General features: G+C 36.7%; 1 protein-coding gene across 17 annotated transcripts in view; it reads left to right on the top strand.

Annotated features, from left to right (window-relative positions):
- DMD (dystrophin) overlaps positions 1-21,595 on the top strand; it is a 1,043,395-nt gene that overhangs the window by 710,767 nt on the left and 311,033 nt on the right. For all 17 annotated transcript variants that reach the window (XM_052674157.1, XM_052674152.1, XM_052674148.1 and 14 more), the window contains one exon: positions 11,605-11,840. In XM_052674157.1, coding sequence (XP_052530117.1) covers positions 11,605-11,840 — 236 coding nt within the window. The remainder of the gene's footprint in view (positions 1-11,604; positions 11,841-21,595) is intronic.

The raw sequence follows: 21,595 nt of genomic DNA, 5'->3' as shown, positions 1-21,595 counted from the left end.
TACTTGCAAACTTGTATCAAAGAACTAGCTGCTAAAGTTCAGTTACATGATAATAGTCGTATACTGGAAATGTGAACTGTTGTCATACAGATTGACATCCAATTGAAGGCTCTATACTGAATGAAGGATTTTTTTTTACTTTTACCAACAAAAGAAATGCTGAGAGTTGCATGAATCATATGTGACACATTAGTCATAATATTTTTTATAATGTGAGTATCTGACAGAACTTGATGGACTTCTGTAGTACAAAGTATTCATTTTCAAAACCTGTAAAATCTGCGAAAACTGCTTACTAAGAAGACTCCTACCCTATGGAGGAAAAAAAAAGTTTATATAGGGGTACAAATAATGCTGCATTCAAAAAAAAGTCTGACTTCCTAGAAAAGGTGATGTGTGTTGCTAGATGTTGAGAAATCGGGAATGAAAGAATGAATTACTGAAAACATACAGGGGATAAAAATAAATATACAAAAAAAAGAAATTATGTCTCACTATTAAAATATGAATATAAATAATGGTGGAATTAAGCAATAATATTAGTAAAATAAAAATAAAATAGCCTATTGACAGTGTCTTAATATCACTAAAGAGATTCCTTGTGTTGATTCCACTGTTTACTTCAGAATATCTAAAACCAGGCTGCACGTATTTTAGTCAACACTTCCTTTATTTCAAAATTTTAAAGAGCCCACAGGATAAATTAAATCTTAAAAACTCAAATATGTAGTCCTTAGTAGTCCTTACAGGGCAAATAGCAGCTCCTTTGACTAATTTTACATAAAGAGATTAATACTACATTTCTAGTACCATAAATCTCTGTGGGACCTAAAGTGCTACTGCAGTGTAACATTTTCAGTGTTTCTATTGCCAACAAAAATGACTTTTTTGTATGAGGACTTTCTGAGGTTTCTGTTTGAAAGTCTCATGAAAAGGATTATACAGACATTTCATGTTTGCTTAAGAAGAAAGAACGTGTAATCCTAAAACATGAAGATTGATATGCATTAAATGCCCTTAACTGGTTGTTTTTTGTTGTTGCTGTTGTTGTCAGAGATAAAACTCTTTATACAAGATTAATGTATTATTTTAGCAGGGCACCATGAATGAATGTATGAGAGCAAGTGGTCAAAAGCCTACATTTAACTTCTGAAGAAAGTGAAAGCTTTTATCCAAAAATTCCATATGATAATCCACTCAGTGTTTCAACTAATAAAAACAAGGGCTGCCTCCTGTTCTCTCGTGTTGGCTCATGACATCAGAGGCAGATACTGGTGGCATGACAGTAAAGGTTGAACCTTCCTGTCAGTATCGGGTAACATTTTATTTCTGTGGGACAGATGGCAGCGGAGAGGCAGTCTGACACAACGGCATCTGACATGGAAGTGTGAGTGAAGCAAAGGTGTGTCACTGAATTTTGCCAATGCAGAAAAGATGGTACTCACTGACATTCATCAACACTTGCTGAACATTTGTGGAGATCAAGCAGTGAACATGAACACAGTGAGGCAGTGGATGGTGCGTTTCAGCAGTGGCAACAGCAATAGTGGGTCACCTCTGCTGATACAGCTTGTTAAGAACATAGCATACAAGCTCTTGTTTATTGCTGGTGAAAAGGCAGAGCTCACGATGGAGACTGTGTGAATAGTGTATTGTAGCTGAAAATTTTCTTAATCAGGTAGTCTTATTGTGCTCTTTGCACTGGTTGTGGTTTTAGAAAAAAATGGAAGGCATTATTTTCTGAGCAACCTATGTATATGAATAATTTAAGATGCGGTATGACTTTGTTCTGTGCAAACTGCTATATACAATCAGGTTCAAGAACCATTCTGGTCAAACATGAAATCTTCACAAGGAAGAATTTACCAAACAAAAAACTAAAAGAATCAAAAGAGGATTTTAGTTATATGTGTAATAAAAGGTAATAATTCTATTACTTCTTCATTTTAATTGAATCTCTGATTTTTTTTTTTCAGTAAGTTTTTCTTCTTTGCCTTGGAGAACATGTTACGTGAGCTTAAGGGAAAGACTCAAATCAATAATGAAAGTAGAGAACTTAGGGCACAGGCAAGCCAGAAAACAGTTGTTTCTCTCAGCTGTGAGTTTCCTGGTACTTCATATCACAGTTAGGGTATAAGAATATTATTTGGGGAAAAAAAACCAAACATTTCTTTTTTTTTTTTTTCTTTTGTTATAATAAATGATTATTCTTAACACACTTCCAATTTATGTTGCTTCAGTATCTCAACATTTTAGTCAACTTCTGTATTTGTAATGAAAATGCTGGTAGTATCAAGAAATGATTATTTTTACTGTAGTGGAAATATTGGTGGTAATGCAGATATTTCTTCAGGTAACCTTTCAGCTACTGAGGAATTAAACAGTTACATTTGATGCACAGTTTGTAGAAGGAATAGATTATGTTTATGGGTGAATGATATTTTTTTAAATCTCAGTATTTTAATGAGCATCCAATAGTGGAACAATATAACTTTAGAATATAGTTTTCACATAACTTTTAGAATATGCGTTAGTAGTTAAATTAGCCTTGGTAATGTAATCAGTGACACAGCTGACATAGAGCCATGCATGAAAGGTTGCAGCGATACCTGTTTTTTGTTTCAGTTATCTGCTTTAATTCTTACACTTGTTCATTCCCTAGCCTTTCACTTTTCAATTTTTAGTAGACCCATCAATGATGTTGAATTTTGCCTAAGGAAGGTTTCACTGGAAATGCCACAAAAACATCTGTTACTAAAAAGAAACTGGTCAGCTTATCTTCAAGAAAGTTTTCGATGGAACTATAGATCCAGGCAGATCAGGAATCAATAGCGATAGCTTGGTTCACAAATATATATTACAGTCTTTAATTGGCCTCTGTTTGAGTCACAGTGGGTAGGATACTGCAGACTTGAAGCTTTTGCCACAACACATAGAGCAGTCTTTTGGATGTTTCCAAACACTGTGCCTCAATTATTTCCATGTATTATCTTCAGTCTTAGCTGCTCCATTCCCAAAACGTTATCTTCTATTTCTTATTTGATTCAGAGACTTTCTGAACCTGAACGTGTAGCTGTACAGAATGGTTTGGTTTGGAGGTCTGGAGGCCTCCAGAGATCACTTGGTTAAATTCCTTACTCAAGCAGGGATGCTCAGAGCAGGTCCGTCTCCTGGCGACTTTTGATGATCTCCAAGGAGAGAGAATCCACTGTCTCTCTGGGCAGCGTGTGCAAGCGCTCAGTCACACAGTGAAATTGTGTTTTCTAATATTCAGGTAGATTCTCCTTTCGGTTTGTACTTCTTGCCCTGTCACTGGAAATCACTGAAAGAGCCTTTTTTTTACATCCTTCTTTTAAATATTTACATACATTGGTAGGATCCCCCAAGCTAGGGTCTAAGCAGTCCCAGCTATCTCAGCCTTTCCTTTCACATATTATAAATTGATGTCAATAGCAGGTAATGTAAATATTACCTAGGTTTTCATAAAATCAAATACTGAGTGTCATCTGTCAACATTCCTAAACTAAAACTTTTATCAATGAAATATTCAATTTTTTTTTTTTCCTAGTATTTTTTTTGAGAAAATATTCAAGGCTAGGGCAGTCAGACATATTTTTAATTATTCAAACAGGAAAAGGATCATTTCAAAACTTGAGTATTTTTTTATTAAGTTATTTATTTTGTCTATTTGTTAGCAAAATGTTAGCATAGAGATACAGTGCTGTAAGGATAAGTATTTTGCACATTTAGAGCAGTGGGTGGAATTCCATTGGCAGTGATTTTTTTTTTTTTTTTAATCAATATAGAGAACTTTACTCTGTGTTTCAATCAGGAGAAAAAATCCTGTCTTTGTTCTACATTTTTTTTAGAGCATTGTTATTAGCTATTCTCATAAATTTGAACTGTCTTACCCACTGTTTTTCTATTACTTATTTTTCAGAACTCCTTTGTGACCCAAAATACTTGGCAGGTAGCAGTAGCTCGCACTGCAGAGGTGTCATTGGCAGAGAACACCTTGTGTGAAGGGTTTGTATTGCAAGGGAAAGCCCAGTGTGCTCATAACTTTGCCTTCTTAACCTTGAAGGACAAAGATGAGATTATTCATTTATCACTGGGACAAGTGTAAGGAATAAATCAGCCTCAGAGCCACCTTCCCAGGCTTCTCTAAGGGAAGTCTGCCTGGAGTTTAAGAATCTGAGTGTGGGTTCTTAAACTGAGCTGTAATGACTGTAACTGACTGACTTAAACTGACTGTAATGACACAGAATAAGAAAAAAAATATTAAAGGAATCACCTTTAGCAGACGATGTTTTAACTCGTGTCATTGTGGAATCAAGTTTTTCCTAATCAGGTTCACATCAGAAGTGCTGTTAAGAGGGCACTGAGCCCTTCTGTGGAATACACAAAGCCTTTGCTGCCTGGTGTGTTTCTTCCGAATCAGTGAACTGGGGGGTTTGGCCCACCCCTAGAGAAGGTGGTATTGTTGTGTTAGAACAGCTAATCAATTGATATGTTTTCTGTGAGTATGTCAAATGTATTCTTTTTCTATTTTCCTAGGATTAAAACACATCTGAATTTAGTGGGTCTTTGTTACTATTACTCATTGTCTAAAGGATTAAGGGCTGGCCTCTGCCTCGCTTGATATTCCTAACTGTGGAAATAAATCCTGAGGATAGAGAAGAAAATTGCTTGAAAATCTACATTCAGCTGCTGTGTTATTTCATCTTTGTCAAAAAGTTTTGACCTGGTCACTCTGAAAGTAATGCCTATATATTTACACTGAAGCTACAACAGATACAAAGGGCACATTAACAGTATTTAATAGTGTAAATTCTCAGCTACAAAAAAAAGCTATCTTTCAACATGGTTGCTGCCAGTAACTATGCATTTTAGCCATCAATGAACTTTCGTGTCATGCTTGTAAAAATCTGCATGCAATTTGTAACATGGCTTGTCTTTCATGTTGCTGTCACCACTGCTGAAATGCACCACTTGCTGCCTCACTGCATCCACTACTTGGTCTCCATCAACGTTCAGCAAGCATCAGTAAATGTCAGTAGGTTTTTGACATCTTCTTCTTATGGAGAGGTTCACTGACACACCTTTAGTTCATCCGCACTTCCACATCAGACCCACTGTGTCAGAGTGCCCCTTTGCTGCCATCTGTCACACGGCAGTAACATGTCATGGAATATTAGTGGGAAGGTTCAACCTCTACTGCCATATCACCAATATCTGCTTATGGCTTTGTGGGACAATATAATAAAATGGGAGGGATTATAGCCCTCATAGTTATCCTATGTAATTAAAACTGCAACGTTAATACATTCAAAAGAATGGTTAGGAATACTGTGAATGGGTTCAGCTCCATTTAAATACTTTACCTTGTGAAGGGATGTTGGAAGTGCTTTGAAATTTTTGGGAGTATTGTCCTTCATACTGTCCATTCTGTTCCTGTTAATTAGCTAAATAGATTTTAATTTGTTCAAAGCTATCAGTCTGATGCTGTCTTGACACACATCACTGAAATAAGCAGAACAAATTAGAAAAACTGCTTTCCTGCAGTTGACTTAATTCTGCCTTTATTTCTGCATTTCATATTTCAATTTCAATTTCATGCCACGTTTTTATTACTTCCGTTGTTGATGTTTAGCATTGCAGACTATTTACAAGAGGCACAGAGTACCCATGTTCTCTCAACTTTCATCCAGTGTATTTCAAAGTTCAAGAGCAAGCTGAAAATCACATCTACTTATTGTGCCTAGAGCACCGGAGTACCTGGAGTATTGCTAGATTGGTTTTGGGCTTCATGTTAAGTAGTTCAGTTCTGTGCTTTATTTTGCTCCTGTTACCATTCTACATTGTTTCCATCTTCAGTAGATAATAGAAGGTACTAACAAGGAGTTATGGGTAAAGCTACAGATCAGTGTGATTTAATGTCCTTATTTCTGACTGTTGTTTTGTGGTTTACTGCGTCACAGGAATGAACTGACACAACTGTTAAATAAATTGCAAGATTAAGTCCTTGATCATGTTTCTAATGTGATACAGTAGGATTTGTTTCCTGGATATTTGAAAGTAATTGTTTGATTCTGTTTTATCCCCTTTGGGTCACAGAAATCATTAGTGCAGTTCTGGATAAATTTCTTCAGAATAAGATCTATTGCTATGTATTGTGTCATTAGTGTTGATTTATATTTCTCTATTAATTTTAATCAATTATTTATACTCTTCCGTTGAATGAATCATGTCATATCTGTGCAACCATAAAAGAAAGGGAAGAGACAGATGTACTATTTCTAGCGGTATTCTTGTTCTCAGGGAGGGTAATGTCAGAAGAGAAACATACTGTGCAACTGCACTCTTAAGGTAATTGCTCTAAGTAATTTGGTAGTTCGGAAGTGTTACCTGCCAAGTCAAAATGGAACAGTTTATTACCTTACTCAGTAGTGTTAGATAATGCTTTTTGAAACTTTTAAGTAAGATATAGTGGTCAGTGCCTCATTGTCCTTCTGTTAGTACATTACAGGCCTTACTATAGTATTTCAAATTTCTTGTGGCAAAATAAGTACCTCAAAAGCAAAAGAAAAATTAACCCAAAGTCAGAGCAGTGAAAACATATACTAGAAGGTTAGGAATAGTTTCTTCTGGAATAGCTGCCATTCCAAGGAAGAAAGGTATGTGTGTATATGTATATGAATATATATTAGCAAACTCAGTGTATTCTCAGGCCAAAATATGTAAGAAGCTAAGAGATACCAGGCTGTCTTATCTGACATCCTGTGTTTACTTACAGAGGGTCTGTTGAGCTCTTTAGAAAGTTTTTCTTTGATCTTCCTGAAATAATAGGGAGAATAGGAATTTCTTCTGAGATAAGACAACACCTATGTAACCTATGTAAATGCCAAACTAAGTGACTGTTCTCATTTTCTAAGAGCCTCTGGAGTCACTGTAGAAATACAAGGCATTTGTGTGAACGTGTAGCCAGATGGAACTGGACCTAAGCATCCATCCCTTGGTAGAGACTGGAAATTAACACATGGCATGCTTTTAACACTTAACTGCTTTGGTAAAGTTCTGAATTAAACACTCAGCTATGTTTTTCAGTAATTGCACGTCTTGACCATGATGTGGAATGGCTTGGTGAAAATTGCAAGACTTTTTCTGAATCAGTGTGACCTACTGAGTATTATGGAGCTCACATGAGGAGAGGATGTAATCAGATGACGTTTCAGAGTTGTTACATGAAATCATGACTGATGTGTGGAGTTGAAATCCCATACAGGAGTGAGAGAACAGAGAAAATCCTGTGAATTCGTGTCTTGAATGTATAGTAGTGTCCAGTAGATTGTTAGTATCCAGTCCAGAGAGAGGAAGGCACGAAGACACTTATTACCTGAAGGTAATAAATGATATTCTTCAAAGACAGACTTGCTTAAAGCCTTCTGTGCCATTTTCGTCACCCACGGAACAAAGATGAAAAGTTCAATATCCTTCTGATTGTAAACATTAAAAGAGTACAACCAAAGCAGTGTTGGTAAACTGCATGTACTGTGTTTGTAGAGGTACTTACTCTACATGTGACAATATTAGGTATTATTTCTTGGCCCTTTTTGAACTCACCTTATTTCTGGGTAGAGCAATGAAAGGAAAGACAATTTTTATTTATTTGTTTATTTGCTCTGATACTGTTTGGGGTCATTTCACACCATTAGAGTTTTCAGGCTCTAAGTACCAACTCAGTCAAAATTTACTCAGTTACCAAATAAGTAACTAATTATAACATTTCTTTAATGTTGATATCTTTTTCTAGCTTCAGCGTACATTAGCAAAGTGAACATAATAACAAATTTATCAATTAAATAGTTCTTATTTGTCTGAATGTGAAAAGTAACTCTATTGTAAGTTCCCCTTGTCTTAAAAGAGCTTTCTTTCATTTCTCATCTTACAAGTCTTAATGTAGAGTTCCTACCTTCCTCATCTTTTCTGCTTGATGTGGGTTTGTTTTTAATGTTACCTTTGATGGCCTAAAGTTGCAACAATACAGGACCATCCATTTTTTGGAGCCATTTGTGATCTGCTGTTTTAGGAGGAAGCTGTGATCTTTTCTTTCCCTTTCTACTCCTTTGCAGCAGTAGTTGCCAAACTCTGTTCTCCTTCATCTGCTGACAGCCAAAGGAAAGCTATGATGTATTGCTGCCATAGGGAGAAGGATGGGAAATATCACGTCTGTTGCCAAAAGTGCCAATCACCATTCACTGCTGAAATATCTCCTCTCTGATCTGCTCCAAAACAGGGAACAAGGGCGGAATGGAAGGGTCATGAATCTGAAGATATAGACTTTTAACCGTGAGCTAGAACTTTTGTAGTGAGCTAAGTCCCCAGCTCAAAGCCATACCTTCAGACAGTCGTGTCAAATATTGAACAGCAGGCTCAGTACATCGCTTTCTGTGCATGGACTCCCTCCTGTCTGGTGGCAACAGCAATGGGCTGTCTTACTCCAATTTGTAGGAGGGAGAGGAGGCTCTTTTATATACCTGGCATGAGATTAAGAAGCAGTGGTTCAAATGTTGGTCCGACCAGTTTATTACAGATCTTAATCAGGGAGATGGGGAACGGGAGAAGGGCGATAGAAAAGATAGGAAATAGAGGGAAGGTGTCTTTGTAGGAAACAAGAGGGAAATAGTCACCACCATGGATCCAGCATGATTCGTAGTTCAGTCACTGATCTTCAGTACTGGTGGGTCATCGGGTGTTTTTCTGTTGATGATAACAACTTTTCAATGGTACCAACTTATTTATAAGCCCAAAGTGGTTGAGTCAGCTGCCTTTGGAGTGACAGCTCAAATCCAAAGTGTTTGAGTCAGTTCTCCTTGGAGGGTCAGATTCTGGCACTGGGATCTCAGCAGAAACTCCTTTGTTCCCATCTTCCAGGCCTTGCCAGCAGATAAGAGGGAGCAGGGATTCCCACCTGCAATCTGTTTTCACAGGACATGATGGTATCATTCCCCAATTTTCCCATACAGTAGCACCCATCACTTACCTTCTCAATAAGTCAGTTAGAATCTTATCACAAGAAATACCTCAGGAAGCAAGCTTTGAGCCAGAAGACAAAGAATGGTTCTCAGATGGGCAAAGTGATGCATAAGTACTGTTAACAATTTACCTACACCAGGAGTCATTTTGAGGCATTGAGTAATCCCAGTGTGGCTGAGGCTGGAAGAGACCTCTGGAGGTCATCTGGCCCAACACCTGCTCAAGAGTGGACACCCAGAGCAGCGTGCCCAGGTCCATGTCTAAGTGGCTTCAGAAGATCTCCAAGGAGAAAATGACAAAACCTCTATGGGCAGCTGTGCCAGTACTCCATCACCCTCACAGGAGTGCTTCCTGATGTTCAGAGGGAACCCCCCATGTTCCAGTTTATTCCTACTGCTTCTTCTCCTGGCTCTGGGCATCACTGAAAAGAGCCTGGCTGCATGCTCTTTGCACCCTCTATGCAGAGATTTACAAAAATTGGTGAGATTTCCCTGAGCCTCCTCTTCTCCATGCTGGGCAGTCACAACTCCCTTGGCCTCTCTTTATAGGACTGGTATTCCAGTCCTTCATCATCTTGGTGAATCCCTTGATCACCTTGTTGTAATGTATGCTTCCATTTACATCATTTAGGTAAGAAGTGTTAATATGGGGCATAACATTTCTAGAGTAATTGCAACAGAGATGGAAAAAAACCCAAACAATTGATGAATACAATTTAGTAATTTTTTACAAGTTTGTACAAAAGTCTAAAAAAAAGAAATGAAGTTGGAAAGAAAGGTCATCCTTTAGGATTGTGGCGGGTTTTTCTAGGTATTAAAAACTGCCACTCTATAACTGTACCAGATAGTCTGTCATAGTAAACACTGGAGTGTTACAAAAAAATGAACACTTTACAAGCCTCTTTCTATGTCAGGAAATACATACATATGCATTTTCTCATCTGCTTGTGTGAATTTCCTTAAAAATGTTCTTTATTAGAACAGCCTTTATAGTAGTTAGTACATTTCATAGTTTTTCACAGGTATGTGACTTTAAAGCACAAATAGATAAAGTACAAGGTTGCACTTCAGAAATACAGCAATGATATGAGTGGGAGGATAAATTTATTTAATTGCAGTATATGCCATTAAAAATCACCACTTTCAGGAGTCACCTTTGGTTATCATAATATTGCTCTTTATTCAGGCTGGATAAATAACACAGATGTTAGTTGATTTGGTAAATTGTTTATAATCACGCAGCATTTTTAATGCTGAGGGCATCTTACATTGCTTTTAGTGACAATCATTTTGATACTTGTGCACAGCTCTTTCTCTTTTTGCCTTGCTGAAAAGGATCAATGATTCCTTGGTAAAGTAACTCAAACCTTTTATCATTGAAAAAGACATGCTAAATTTCTTGGCAAGAGTGGTTGATGCTGCTGATTTACTATTTTAATTTTATGGCTGAACTATTGAATCTTTGCCTGCTGCTTCCATTTTTCGACTTCAGACCTACTTTGCTGAATGGCATAAAAGGAAAAAAAAAAAAAAGGGGGGGGGGGGAAGCCCAAACCTCTTTACTGTGTATGGGCAAATGCTTTTTTTTTTTCTTTTTTTCTTTTTTTCCTCATCTTAAGGACCATCTAACAGGAAATTGGTTCTCTCTACTCTGTAAAGAGACTGGAAAAACACAGGTGAACCATGTTCATAACCATAAAACATGAACATAACCACGTTTTGCAGTTTGGTGTTAGAAGACTCATGGTCTCTTTATGCAGATGGCACTCTGCACTGCTTTTTTTCAGTTTTTCATGTGTAGTTGTGTTGTTTATATAGTTGATTCAGATAGAAACTACATCAAGAAGTAGGTATTCAGACTCTTCACTTCTAGTTGGTTTAGCATCTCAAGCCAAGCACAGAATAATCCACTGATTCTTTAAAATCCAGCTATTTTAAATCAAGAAAGGGCACAAAAGATGTGCCCATTTTCTTCAAACAGAAGGAAGAAATTTAACTAATTTTCACATTATAACACATGATTTTACTATGGGAGAATTGTCCAAGGCTGAATTTTTTGTGAAAGCAAAAGTCAGTCACAGAGCCTATGGGAAATACTGACTAATAACAGAAAGTGAGAAGATTGTCACTGAGACAAATTCATAGCTACAGGGTAGCTGGAGAACGTAGAGGAAACGTGTTTCTAGATACGTGGTCGTGCTGTGATAAACTGGATACTACAGCCTACTCAACCCCACTGCTAGATTCTGGAAGATGAGTCATGTTTAGAGATTCTACAATGACCTTGAGTGAGTGTTCTCATTATATTGAGATACATTTTTTTGTGTTACTAAGACCCAGGATGAAATTCAAATCTGCTGAGATTGCTGAATGTTAAAGATATAGTATAGTAGGAATACTAAGGAAAAATGAATTCATATATTCATTTAATTTTAATTTTCATATTTCCAGTAAACATAAGAGCAAAGCAGCGAGGTTATTCCTGTATAACCCTTTCTAATGCATAAATTCTGTTTCTGAAATAAACATGATAATTCATTTATTCGGTAATCTTTTATTTTTTTTTCAGTAACTTCTGGTCAAACTGTTGCTGTGGATACACAAACCAGGGTAACCAAGGAAACCACCAGCTTCACACCAGAAATGCCATCTTCTGTGCTTTTGGAGGTTCCAGCCTTAGCTGACTTCAATAAGGCATGGGCAGAACTCACTGACTGGCTTTCTCAACTGGATCGAGAGATTAAAGCTCAGAGAGTGACAGTAGGAGATCTTGATGATATCAACGACATGATCATCAAACAAAAGGTATGAGAAACACTGATTTTTCAAGTTGAAAGCCTCATGATCTTTATTCCATATAAAATCATTTCAGCAGGGGATACAGAAGAGATGATAGGCTACAGTACATATGGTGGTTACTTAAGCTACTTTATCTCACAGTTATTGGTTTAAATATTAAGATAGTTAGTTGATAAACAAAAAATGATTCTTTAATAGTGTTCCCTGCTACTTATATAAAATCTTTTTATCTTTCTGTTGCTTGTACTGATGGTGTAATAACAGAGTATGTATGGCAATGGTTGAAATATGAACCACAAGAGAGAATTATGTTGTGAACTCCAGATTGCTGGAGATACCCTACTGCATACCTTTTCTTACATTGTTTTTGTAATGACTTCTTGAGAAGCTTCTGTCCTGCTGCTGTAGGATTATGAAAAGCTCCTCAGTCATCCTAAAGAAAAGAACAGCTTGTTAATGGAAGTATTTTGTCAGCAATCAGATTTTACTTAGCTTTGAAAACACACAACAAATAATATAGAAATACATGTACAAGAACAAAAAAGACTAAACTAACTTTGTCTACTCAGTAGCAGTACAGTTAATTTATTGTTATACAGTTGAAACTTAATTACCTGTCTTCCGGATTTAGCATTGCTCAATACAAAAGATTTGGCTTGCCTGTGCAAAACTTTGCAATGTTATATTTACATTCAGTTCTGTTCTAAACTGAATTTAGGACTCTCTGTTACAAAACACCCTTTTGCTTCCTCCTTCTCCTAATAGAAAATCTGATTTATTTTAGGGAAGATATTGACATTCTATCTTTTTGCTTAAAGTAAAAAAAACAGAAAGAGAAACAATGGACAAATATTGCCTTGTAACTATACTAAGCAGTGTTATAGGAAGGGTGTACATTAAAATACACAAATGCCTGGTAGGATTTATTCTGTTTGTTTTCTTATACTTATTTGCTATGTTGTAAATTATCATTTATTAATTGAAGCATCTTTTAGAAGAGGTGTGTATATTTTAATAATAATTGGTAGTTGCTGCATCTCCGGAAAAGCTACAAGATTAAAATAGTTGCTTTGTTGTTTGAAAAGAGCTAAAGAAGAATTGTCTGTAGATTATATTTCTGTCTTCTTGAGAATTGCTTCAAAATTTTATATTCTCAAATACTTGATTCAAAATTATCTGGGTTTCTTACTTTTTGCCTCACTATAGCTTATTACTGTGGCAGGCAAAAACTTCAGCTACTTTTATAGATCTCCTTTACTTAAATGTGTGTTCATGCCACTAACTCGTGAGAACCACAGTTGTCATTAATGTTACACACGATGTAAAATTGACTGGTTTATATCTGCATTTCATCTTAACTCAAGGCTGAAAAGACAGTTAAGTCAGCACTATTATAGTCTTCCTCACACTTGTTTTCCTGGCTGGGTACCATCTCTTTTTTCAATCCCATGCTGTGCTGGTAACAAAACCAGCAGGAAAACTCTTTTTGTGTGTGTGTTTACCTCTCTAATTGACTGTGCAACAGAATGTGACATTTAATATAGTCTCTGATGAAATGGAAGAATCGATGTCCAAATATAGACTGCAGTTCTGTTAACTTGCTCCCACCTCTAGTGATCATCTAGAGAAGGCACCACTTAATAGATAGGCATGAATATAGTGAAACTTTGATTCTTTTCTTAAATCTGTCATTTAATTTTTAGGTGAGATTAACAGTCAGTTTTAGGCAGGATTTTCAAAACTTACCGTACATTGTGGGTTTCACTCCCCAGAAGCCTTGCTTTGTAGCACATGGAGTATCTACTGCAGTAAGTGAGCTGACGAAGTTCGATGTGTAAAAAGCCATGACCAAGATTATCTCAATCGGAAATCTAAAAGTAGTGGTTGCCTTCCAAAATTTGCATGTTACGTAATGAGCACAGTCATGTGTCCACAGTGATTTAAAAGTCATTGGAAGTCACACTATTTTATTGTGATCTGCTTTGATAGTTTGTTTCATCTCCGTAGGGAGCTAGCACTGTTAGGTCAATAGGAATTCCATTTTAGTAGATTGACAACATTTTGTTTTGTGCATCCAATTTTTGAATTTAGGTATAAAGTATCATTTTAACACTGCTGTCTACGTCCCTTAGAAAAATTCAGCATTATAAAGAATATGCTTCCTGAAATTATTTTATTACAATGCATCTCAAGTTGTTCACCTAGAATTCAGAACTGTTGGTATGCTACCAAGCCCTTACTGTTTGGGGGTTTTGTTTCCATTTCATATTTCTTTCAATAGAGAGAGCTGCATTTATTATAAGAAATTGAAATGTCAAAGCAAACATTTTAAAAGCAAAGAAATCTGATATCCTAGCAACGTATGTAACATGACATTTTCTAAACCGTCCAGGTAAAAGTAAGTGACCTTAGATTGTCCTTTCTCTCACAGCAGCATGTAATGTTATTGAAGCTAAGTCTCTGAGGGCATTTTGGTTAGGTTCATTTCATTCTGATTGTGTCACAAGACCACAGCCGCTAACTCTGACATATTTTTCCTCTGTAAAAGTTTAAGACATCATTAGCCCCCACTTGAACCTCTGCTTGAAAGTGATCACAGTGTACTGGTACTTCTGTGTGAGTGGTTAGGATAATAAAGTAGCATGCACAAAGGTTAATTGTGGAACAAAAAGCAAAACAAGACAACCATTTTAAAAGGAAAATATTTTAGTGGCAGCTTTCCTTTAAAGAAAGAAACAGAACAACTAAAATTCTGCTAAGCAGTGCACATTCTATATAGTAAAATGAACAAACTAAATGAATAGTATAATGACTGTTCATTTCAGATACATATCTGGTTAATCTTTCTGTCAAATGAGTTGTGGATATTTCTTTCATGCAAATGTAGTATGTTTTACTTTCTGCCTATGATTGCATACATTCTGTGTAATTAAAGTAGAAGATTCTAAAAAATTTGTTGTTAAAAAATGTTAGCATTGGTTCCGTGTTTTCATTAGGGGCAGATTATTGTAATCATCTGCTTTTGAATACTAATGCTTTGTAGAACTTGATCTTCAACGAAGTAGATGTAAGGCAGGCTCACAATAGGATATGTTTTCTTTAGATAACCTTCATCTATAAATGAAGTTCAGAGGAAATAAGAATATATAATATGCCAAGGTGTAAGTAGCTAAGGGGCGTGGCAGAGTTAAGTTCACAGTTTTTTCATTTCTTTGTCCTTACTTCAGGGTAAATAGGGTATTTCAAATTTAATGGTTAAGTAAGGGTTCTTCATAAAAGGAAATACAGACAGAAGAAAAGCATGATAAATTATGTTTCGTTGTGTTACAGAAAGATGAAACCTTTCCTTACCTAAGATGCCAGAAAGCCAGAAGGCCTCTGCTCAGAAACTCTGCTTTGCCATCATTATATTTTGAAGAAAGCTTGGAGTGGGAGTAGATAGATTTCTATGAAAACATGAATGCTGTGCAAAGCAGGAAAATAGTTAGCAATTCCATTAAAAGAAATCAACTGCTATAATATCTTTAAATTTTGAACTTTATCCATGGATTTTTCATGCTGTCCATGCAAACTTCTCATAGCATATATTACTGAAAAAATGGCTTTTAGCTGTAGTGGCTGAAAATATATTTTTATTTAGTAAGAAGTATTATAATACCTTATTTTTTAATGTGTGTTTTAAATTTTTTAAATGTGACAGTGCTAATAAATTTTGCTACAGCTTTTGGTTCTGAGAGTCTAGGTTGAGAATATACTTTTAGGGGTGGCTGAGCAAATTTCTCTGGAGGAGTGAGACTAATAGTCAAACTAGTTACTAAGACTTCTAAGGAAAAAAGAGAAGAAGATACTTTTGGGTAATGATTTATGTCATCCTAAAGTATTCTTCTGAAAAGATTCCAGGTAATTTATTTCTACTGAATTAATTTGTCAGTATTCTAAAAGCTGGTTTGATTGTCCATCAGTTAAAGAAGTAAACAAAATTAGAACGAGGAGTTTGTTTTCAGTATTAATTACCGAATTGATTTTTCAGTAGCTGAAGATCTTGTGCAGATGTTGATAATGGCATAATTGTAGAGGAATAATATTGGTTTACAGGCTATGCAATTAACAGTCAATTGTGGGCTGAAGCGCCAGGTTTGAGGATGTTTTACCTATCCCTTCCCGTTGGTTACAAACTGTGCATCATCACAGCTTTGTAGTTGTACATACATTAATATTCTGATAGATCAGAAGAATGGTAAACTTTCTGTCCAAACTGTTTTCCAACATTGTGTGTGTGTGTGTGTATGCAAGGCAGAGTGTCTGGAAGACTGAGTAGAGGAGATGGGCCTGGGGGTATTGATTGATGCTCGACTGAACATGAGCCAGCAGTATGCCCAGGTGGCCAAGAAGGCCAATGGCATCCTGACTTGCATCAGAAATGGTGTTGCCAGCATGAACAGGAAAGTGACTGTCCCCCTCTACTCAGCTCTGGTGAGGACACACCTTGAGTTCTGTGTCCAGTTTTGGGCCCCTCACTGCAAGAAAGACATTGAGGCCCTGGAACGTGTTCAAAGGAGGGCGACAAAGCTGGTGAGGGGTCTGGAGCACAAGTCTTATGAGGAGCGGCTGAGGGAGCTGGGATTGTTCAGTCTGGAGAAGAGGAGGCTCAGGGGAGACCTCATTGCTCTCTATAACTACCTGAAAAGAGGTTGTAGTGAGCTGGGGGTCGGCCTCTTCTCTCATGTAACCGGTGATAGGACCAGAGAGAATGGCTTCAAGCTGCGCCGGGGGAGATTCAGGCTGGGTGTTAGGAAATACTGCTTTTTTGAGAGTGGTCAGGCACTGGAATGGACTGCCCAGGGTGGTGGTGGAGTCACCGACTCTGGAGGTGTTCAAGGAATGTTTGGATTGATTTGAATGTTTGTGTTGAGGGATATGGTTTAGTGAGAACTATTGGTGATAGATGAATGGTTGGACTGGATGATCTTATGGGTCTTTTCAAGCCTTGGTGTTTCTGTGAGTCTGTGAAATACAGATTTCCAAATCTATTCCCTGCTTCTACTGTAGTAAAATTTGTAGGTCTCTATTACAGGGTGCAAATGGTGCACTATAAATAAACTCATGTTACATTTCCATCTGTCCATATCATTCGTATTGGAAGTAAAAGCAATAGATAAGGTGAGGTCCTTAACTTCTTGGCTACCTTTACATAGACTGGAAAAACTTTCATACAAGTCATGTGGACATGGTAAGATCCACCTGCAGATATTATATCTGCATTTGAAGATACCTATTATTGAAGAACATCATAGAAGATTTTACACTTAAAGCTGAATATATTCCATTACTGTATTCTGATGTGCTTAAAGTGAGGAATTCACTACTAGTCCAGAGCCCAAGTATGGTGCTAGTAAGTTGGGAAATGTTCATATTTTCAGAGTCAGATTCAGGAGCATTTTCCACCATCCCTCCCTCGGATGATGTCTTGCTACTTTGGTGGTTGTTTTTGAAGCTTCATGTGTCTAGGATTTTCCATATGCATATAAATACAAAGCTAGAGCCATTCCCCAGGCAACTGTTTAATCAGGGACAGCTAGATCCCAAAGCTAGAGCTGAAACTGATTCTGCAGCTTGCTCGTGTTCATTGATAACTTTTGTACACCTCCTCCACTGGCGGAATCCCAGAGATGTCTTTGTGACTTCGGTAGTGTGGAAAACCTTCTTTAATTCTATGAATTTTGCGTATAATTTTTCACTCATGAGACTACTGTCATAATTTTGTGCATATTTTAGAGTGGTGTTCTTCTGTTTAATGTTGAAAGTCTAGTAAAATTCTGATTTTAAATAGCTGTGCTGTTAGGCTCTTCAAGAATTAATTCTTATTTATATGAAGTACTTGAAGGATGATTTCAGTGTTCTAAGTGAATAAAATACTCATTACCGAATAGAGTCCTAAATATACTAAAATAAAGTTTGAACTACAAAATTTGTGTGCTGAACAATTATTATTATTGTAATAGAAAGAAGAAAAATGAAGATGCATCAGCCTCTTAAGATTATTCGTAAAATGTAGAAAATGAGGCAGGATGCTCTAGAGGGCCTGGAGATGTGTCTTTAAAGGGAAATGAGAGGAGAAAAATAATCTTCTGTTAGCCTGAAAATTGAAACTCAAGGGATACAAAAATTGTGTCAGGAGAATCTTTGTTAATACTTTGTAGCAGATAAAGACAGCTGATATTTTAGAACAGCTTGACCACCTCATTATGGGATGTTAAGGAGTGAATTTGTTTTCTGCAACAATAAAATAGCTGTCTAAACACTGCATTTTGGAGAGTGATTAACAACCATTTCCTTATTTCTCTTAAATGTTAATCACTAGGATGTGCATTAAAATTTTACCTCTAAGGATCTAGGTCTAAACTTATTGATGTAAAAGAGTTACTTTCATCATTTTTTCAATTAGTTTTCAGTCAGGCTGCAAATCATCACTCAAATGAAAAATACCACTGTGCCAAAGGATAACTTTCCTCTAATTGCTTTTATTGGCCTATTGTGAAATAAACTGATTTTTTTTTTTCCTATTCCTGACAAAAAAAGCTTGCAGGAAAGGATAAATTATCGTGATTAGTGCAGCTGGCATCCTGGTAGTTTCAGTGGGTAAGGGACAAGAGTGTAGAAACTCATTTTCAATTGCGTTTCTGTGTTGAGAATTAGAAGTACACAGTTTTCACTAGGGTTACATTTTTCAATAGCAAATATAAATCTGACCTATCTTAAAAATATAAGTGACCTATTCCATCAAAACTGGAGTTTATCTCCCTTACTCTTCCATCTAAATCAATCTTTTACCATGTATGTTTGCAGTCTGGTAGTGTGTGCAACTCAGACAAAAAGAAGGCAGAAGGTGTAAAAACTGCATAAGTCGTCATGAATTCTGTGTCTGTCCAGTTGGAAAGAAACTTGAGCTATGTTCTGGGCTGCATGTAGTTAGATCCTAACCAAGACACTGAGGGAAGTGATTAGTCCCCTCTAGTGAACAATTTGTGAAACTACATTTCAAAGTGCTCTATCTTGTTTTGGGCTTCCCCTTGTACAAGAAAGATATAGAGGGAGTCTTGTCCTTAGCCATTGAGGCGGTCAAGGGCTCTAGATTTGAGAGGGGCCAAGGGCCTGGGCTTGCTCAGCCTGGGAAAGAGTTCAAGGGACCTAATTGCTGTATATGGCAGTTTGCAAAGGTGCACAGCAAAAGGTTGAGAGGTGATAGACACGTTCAGCAGCAAAGCAAATCTGGATTAGATGGAGAAATGGAGAAAACATGTTCATGATTAAGATACAAAAATACTGCAATAGGATGTCCAGGGAGGCTGTGGATTCTCCATCCCTGGGGATACTCAACAGCGAAGTAAGTGGACAGGGCACTGTATGACCTGAAGTTTCTCTGAATTTGGTCCTATTTCAGTTCTAAATAAGTTAGGCAAGATGATCTCTAAAGATCCCTTCCAGTGTAAATTATTCTGTAATAATATATCAATGCTATTTATAAAGAGCAAGGTTCTGTGTTGTATGTCTTGCCAATAAAGTACACTTTAAAGGAAGGGAAATACGGCTTTATGCCACTTTTGCAGACTTCCTACCTCAACTGTGATTTGCTCTGAGGCCTCATACTGTTTTGATGAATAATTTTGTTTGAAATACTGCAGTGAGGGTCTGTATTTGGCAGTTACACAAGTGTTAAGGGGCTGTATTTTTCTATTCATGTTAACATACATTAGTATCAGTAGTAACAGGAAAAGCTATGAGTGGTTTTGGTTTTATTTAGAAATTACAAGAAATACTGTTTCCAAATGACTGTGCAATGTATAAAATTCCAATCTAGTTGTAATCATAAAATGCAAATTAAAACTAGAGGGACTGATTGTATATTTACTCATTTTATCTGTGAAAAGATTGAGCTCTTCTCAGAGAAATACGTTTTCCTTTGTCAGAAAATAAAAATATCAAGTCCCAGCAGAACTTCCTAATGAAGCTGATCTTGGAACATGGTTCTCTTGTGTAGTAAAAGAAAACAATCTCAGAATTTTAACTAAAAAAATGTACTGTCTCAAAATGTGCACTGTTGGTTTCTCTTTGTGCAGAGTGCTCTGCTACTTCTATAAACACGGCCTAATAATAGTATAGATTCAGGGATTTGCTAGCAGATGGACAATTCCCTCTTGAGGCAGAGCAGCCAGCAGTGTCATTATCATCTTCTCTCTGAAGGAATTGTTTCTTCTAAAATTCACTAGCTTTGTAAGCTGTGGGATGTATCAAATAACTAGTTTCTAGTGGCTTAACATCTATTGCTGTAAACCGAATTCTTGGAATTCCTTCTTCTCTTTTCCCAGTATGCTGTAATAATTTTTGCACTTAGAGAAGCTTTCATGGAGAGTTTTCTGATGGTTAAATTATTTCATAACATTCATGTGAAGTAATTAAGACAACTGAATGTGGAAAGCAGGTGTGCACTGGAACACTGGGAAGAGGCAGTCACAAACTCAGTAAGGCTCGTTTGAAATATTTAGATTTTATGTAGAGCTGCTTGTAAGTCAAAAGTGAAATTCGTAATAATAGCCATAGTGGCATAAAGGCATATTTGTTTTCAGGGGCATAATGGTCTTGGCTACCAGTCTCCATTCACTACACTCTAGGCATGTAGTAGTGGATATCATTCACTGGATCTAAGACAAATAAACAATAACTTTCTGTGAGTCTGGGGAGGGATAGAAGTAATGGGACACTGCATGTATTGGCAAGTTGGTATTTTTGGGGTACCTCTTTGGAATTAGTTCCCATCTGACTCGAGTCCTGTTGGTCCATTTCTTTTTATCATAGATTCTGCTTTTGTTACTATCAAGCTGAATTTTGGCACACAGAAGATGAGGATAGGATATAAAGTCTAATTTTGCTTAACACCTCTGACAGCTAATTTCCTTTGTTAGTGATGAACAATATGTTGAAGAAACACTAGGTTGTGTTTTTTTCATTAGTCAGCGGGGGAGAATTGTGTTTGTTTTTTGTTTTGTTTGATGTAAAAACACTAGTACTGTAAGAATAAGTTCTCAAATGTTCCTATCTGTGAACAACAAATTTACAATACAGATAGACAAAATATTATTTTTTACATTACTATGTGCTCCAATAATATCCAACAAAATGACCGAGTACGCTTTGAACTTGAAATATGAAAGTAATTGCATTAAAAGAAATAAGACTATACGTTCCTCTAAAGAAAGACTTTAAAGCATTTTGCTGAATTGAGCCAGAGAACTCAACACTTCAAACAGTTGAGTTCTGAAGGACTTAATTAAAAAACATAACTATTTCTGTAGTAAATGCGGGCCATTTCACGTCACTCAGACCTGTCATCTGTCTCCGTGTCTAGCCGATACAATAAACAAGGTAACAGATTAATTCCCAGAACTATATTTTGCTGCTTTTGTGGACCATTGCTCTTACTGAGCTAAAAGATCAATTCAGCTTATCACCATGGCATCCCTCATGCTCATGTGCTTTCTGCTTATATGAAAGATTTTGTGCAGCCAAATGTGAGCTTCATACAGAACAGTTTAGTCACCTCACTGAGCTCCTAACTTTCCATGTTTCTGGACTTGCTGAATCTTCCACCTGAATGGCATTCACACTGAGGTTCATATAGTTCAAGTGTTGCAACTCTCCATTCCATTTGCTTAAGAAATTTTTTCCTGGTAGCTGCTAATAAGCAAAAATATTCAATTGCTGCA

Source organism: Tympanuchus pallidicinctus, unplaced genomic scaffold (genome assembly GCF_026119805.1).
Source record: "Tympanuchus pallidicinctus isolate F22 unplaced genomic scaffold, pur_lepc_1.0 scaffold14, whole genome shotgun sequence".
Classification (NCBI taxonomy): Eukaryota; Metazoa; Chordata; class Aves; order Galliformes; family Phasianidae; genus Tympanuchus; species Tympanuchus pallidicinctus.
Note: the sequence above shows the minus strand (reverse complement) of the source record. Positions and strands in the feature narration are given on the sequence as shown.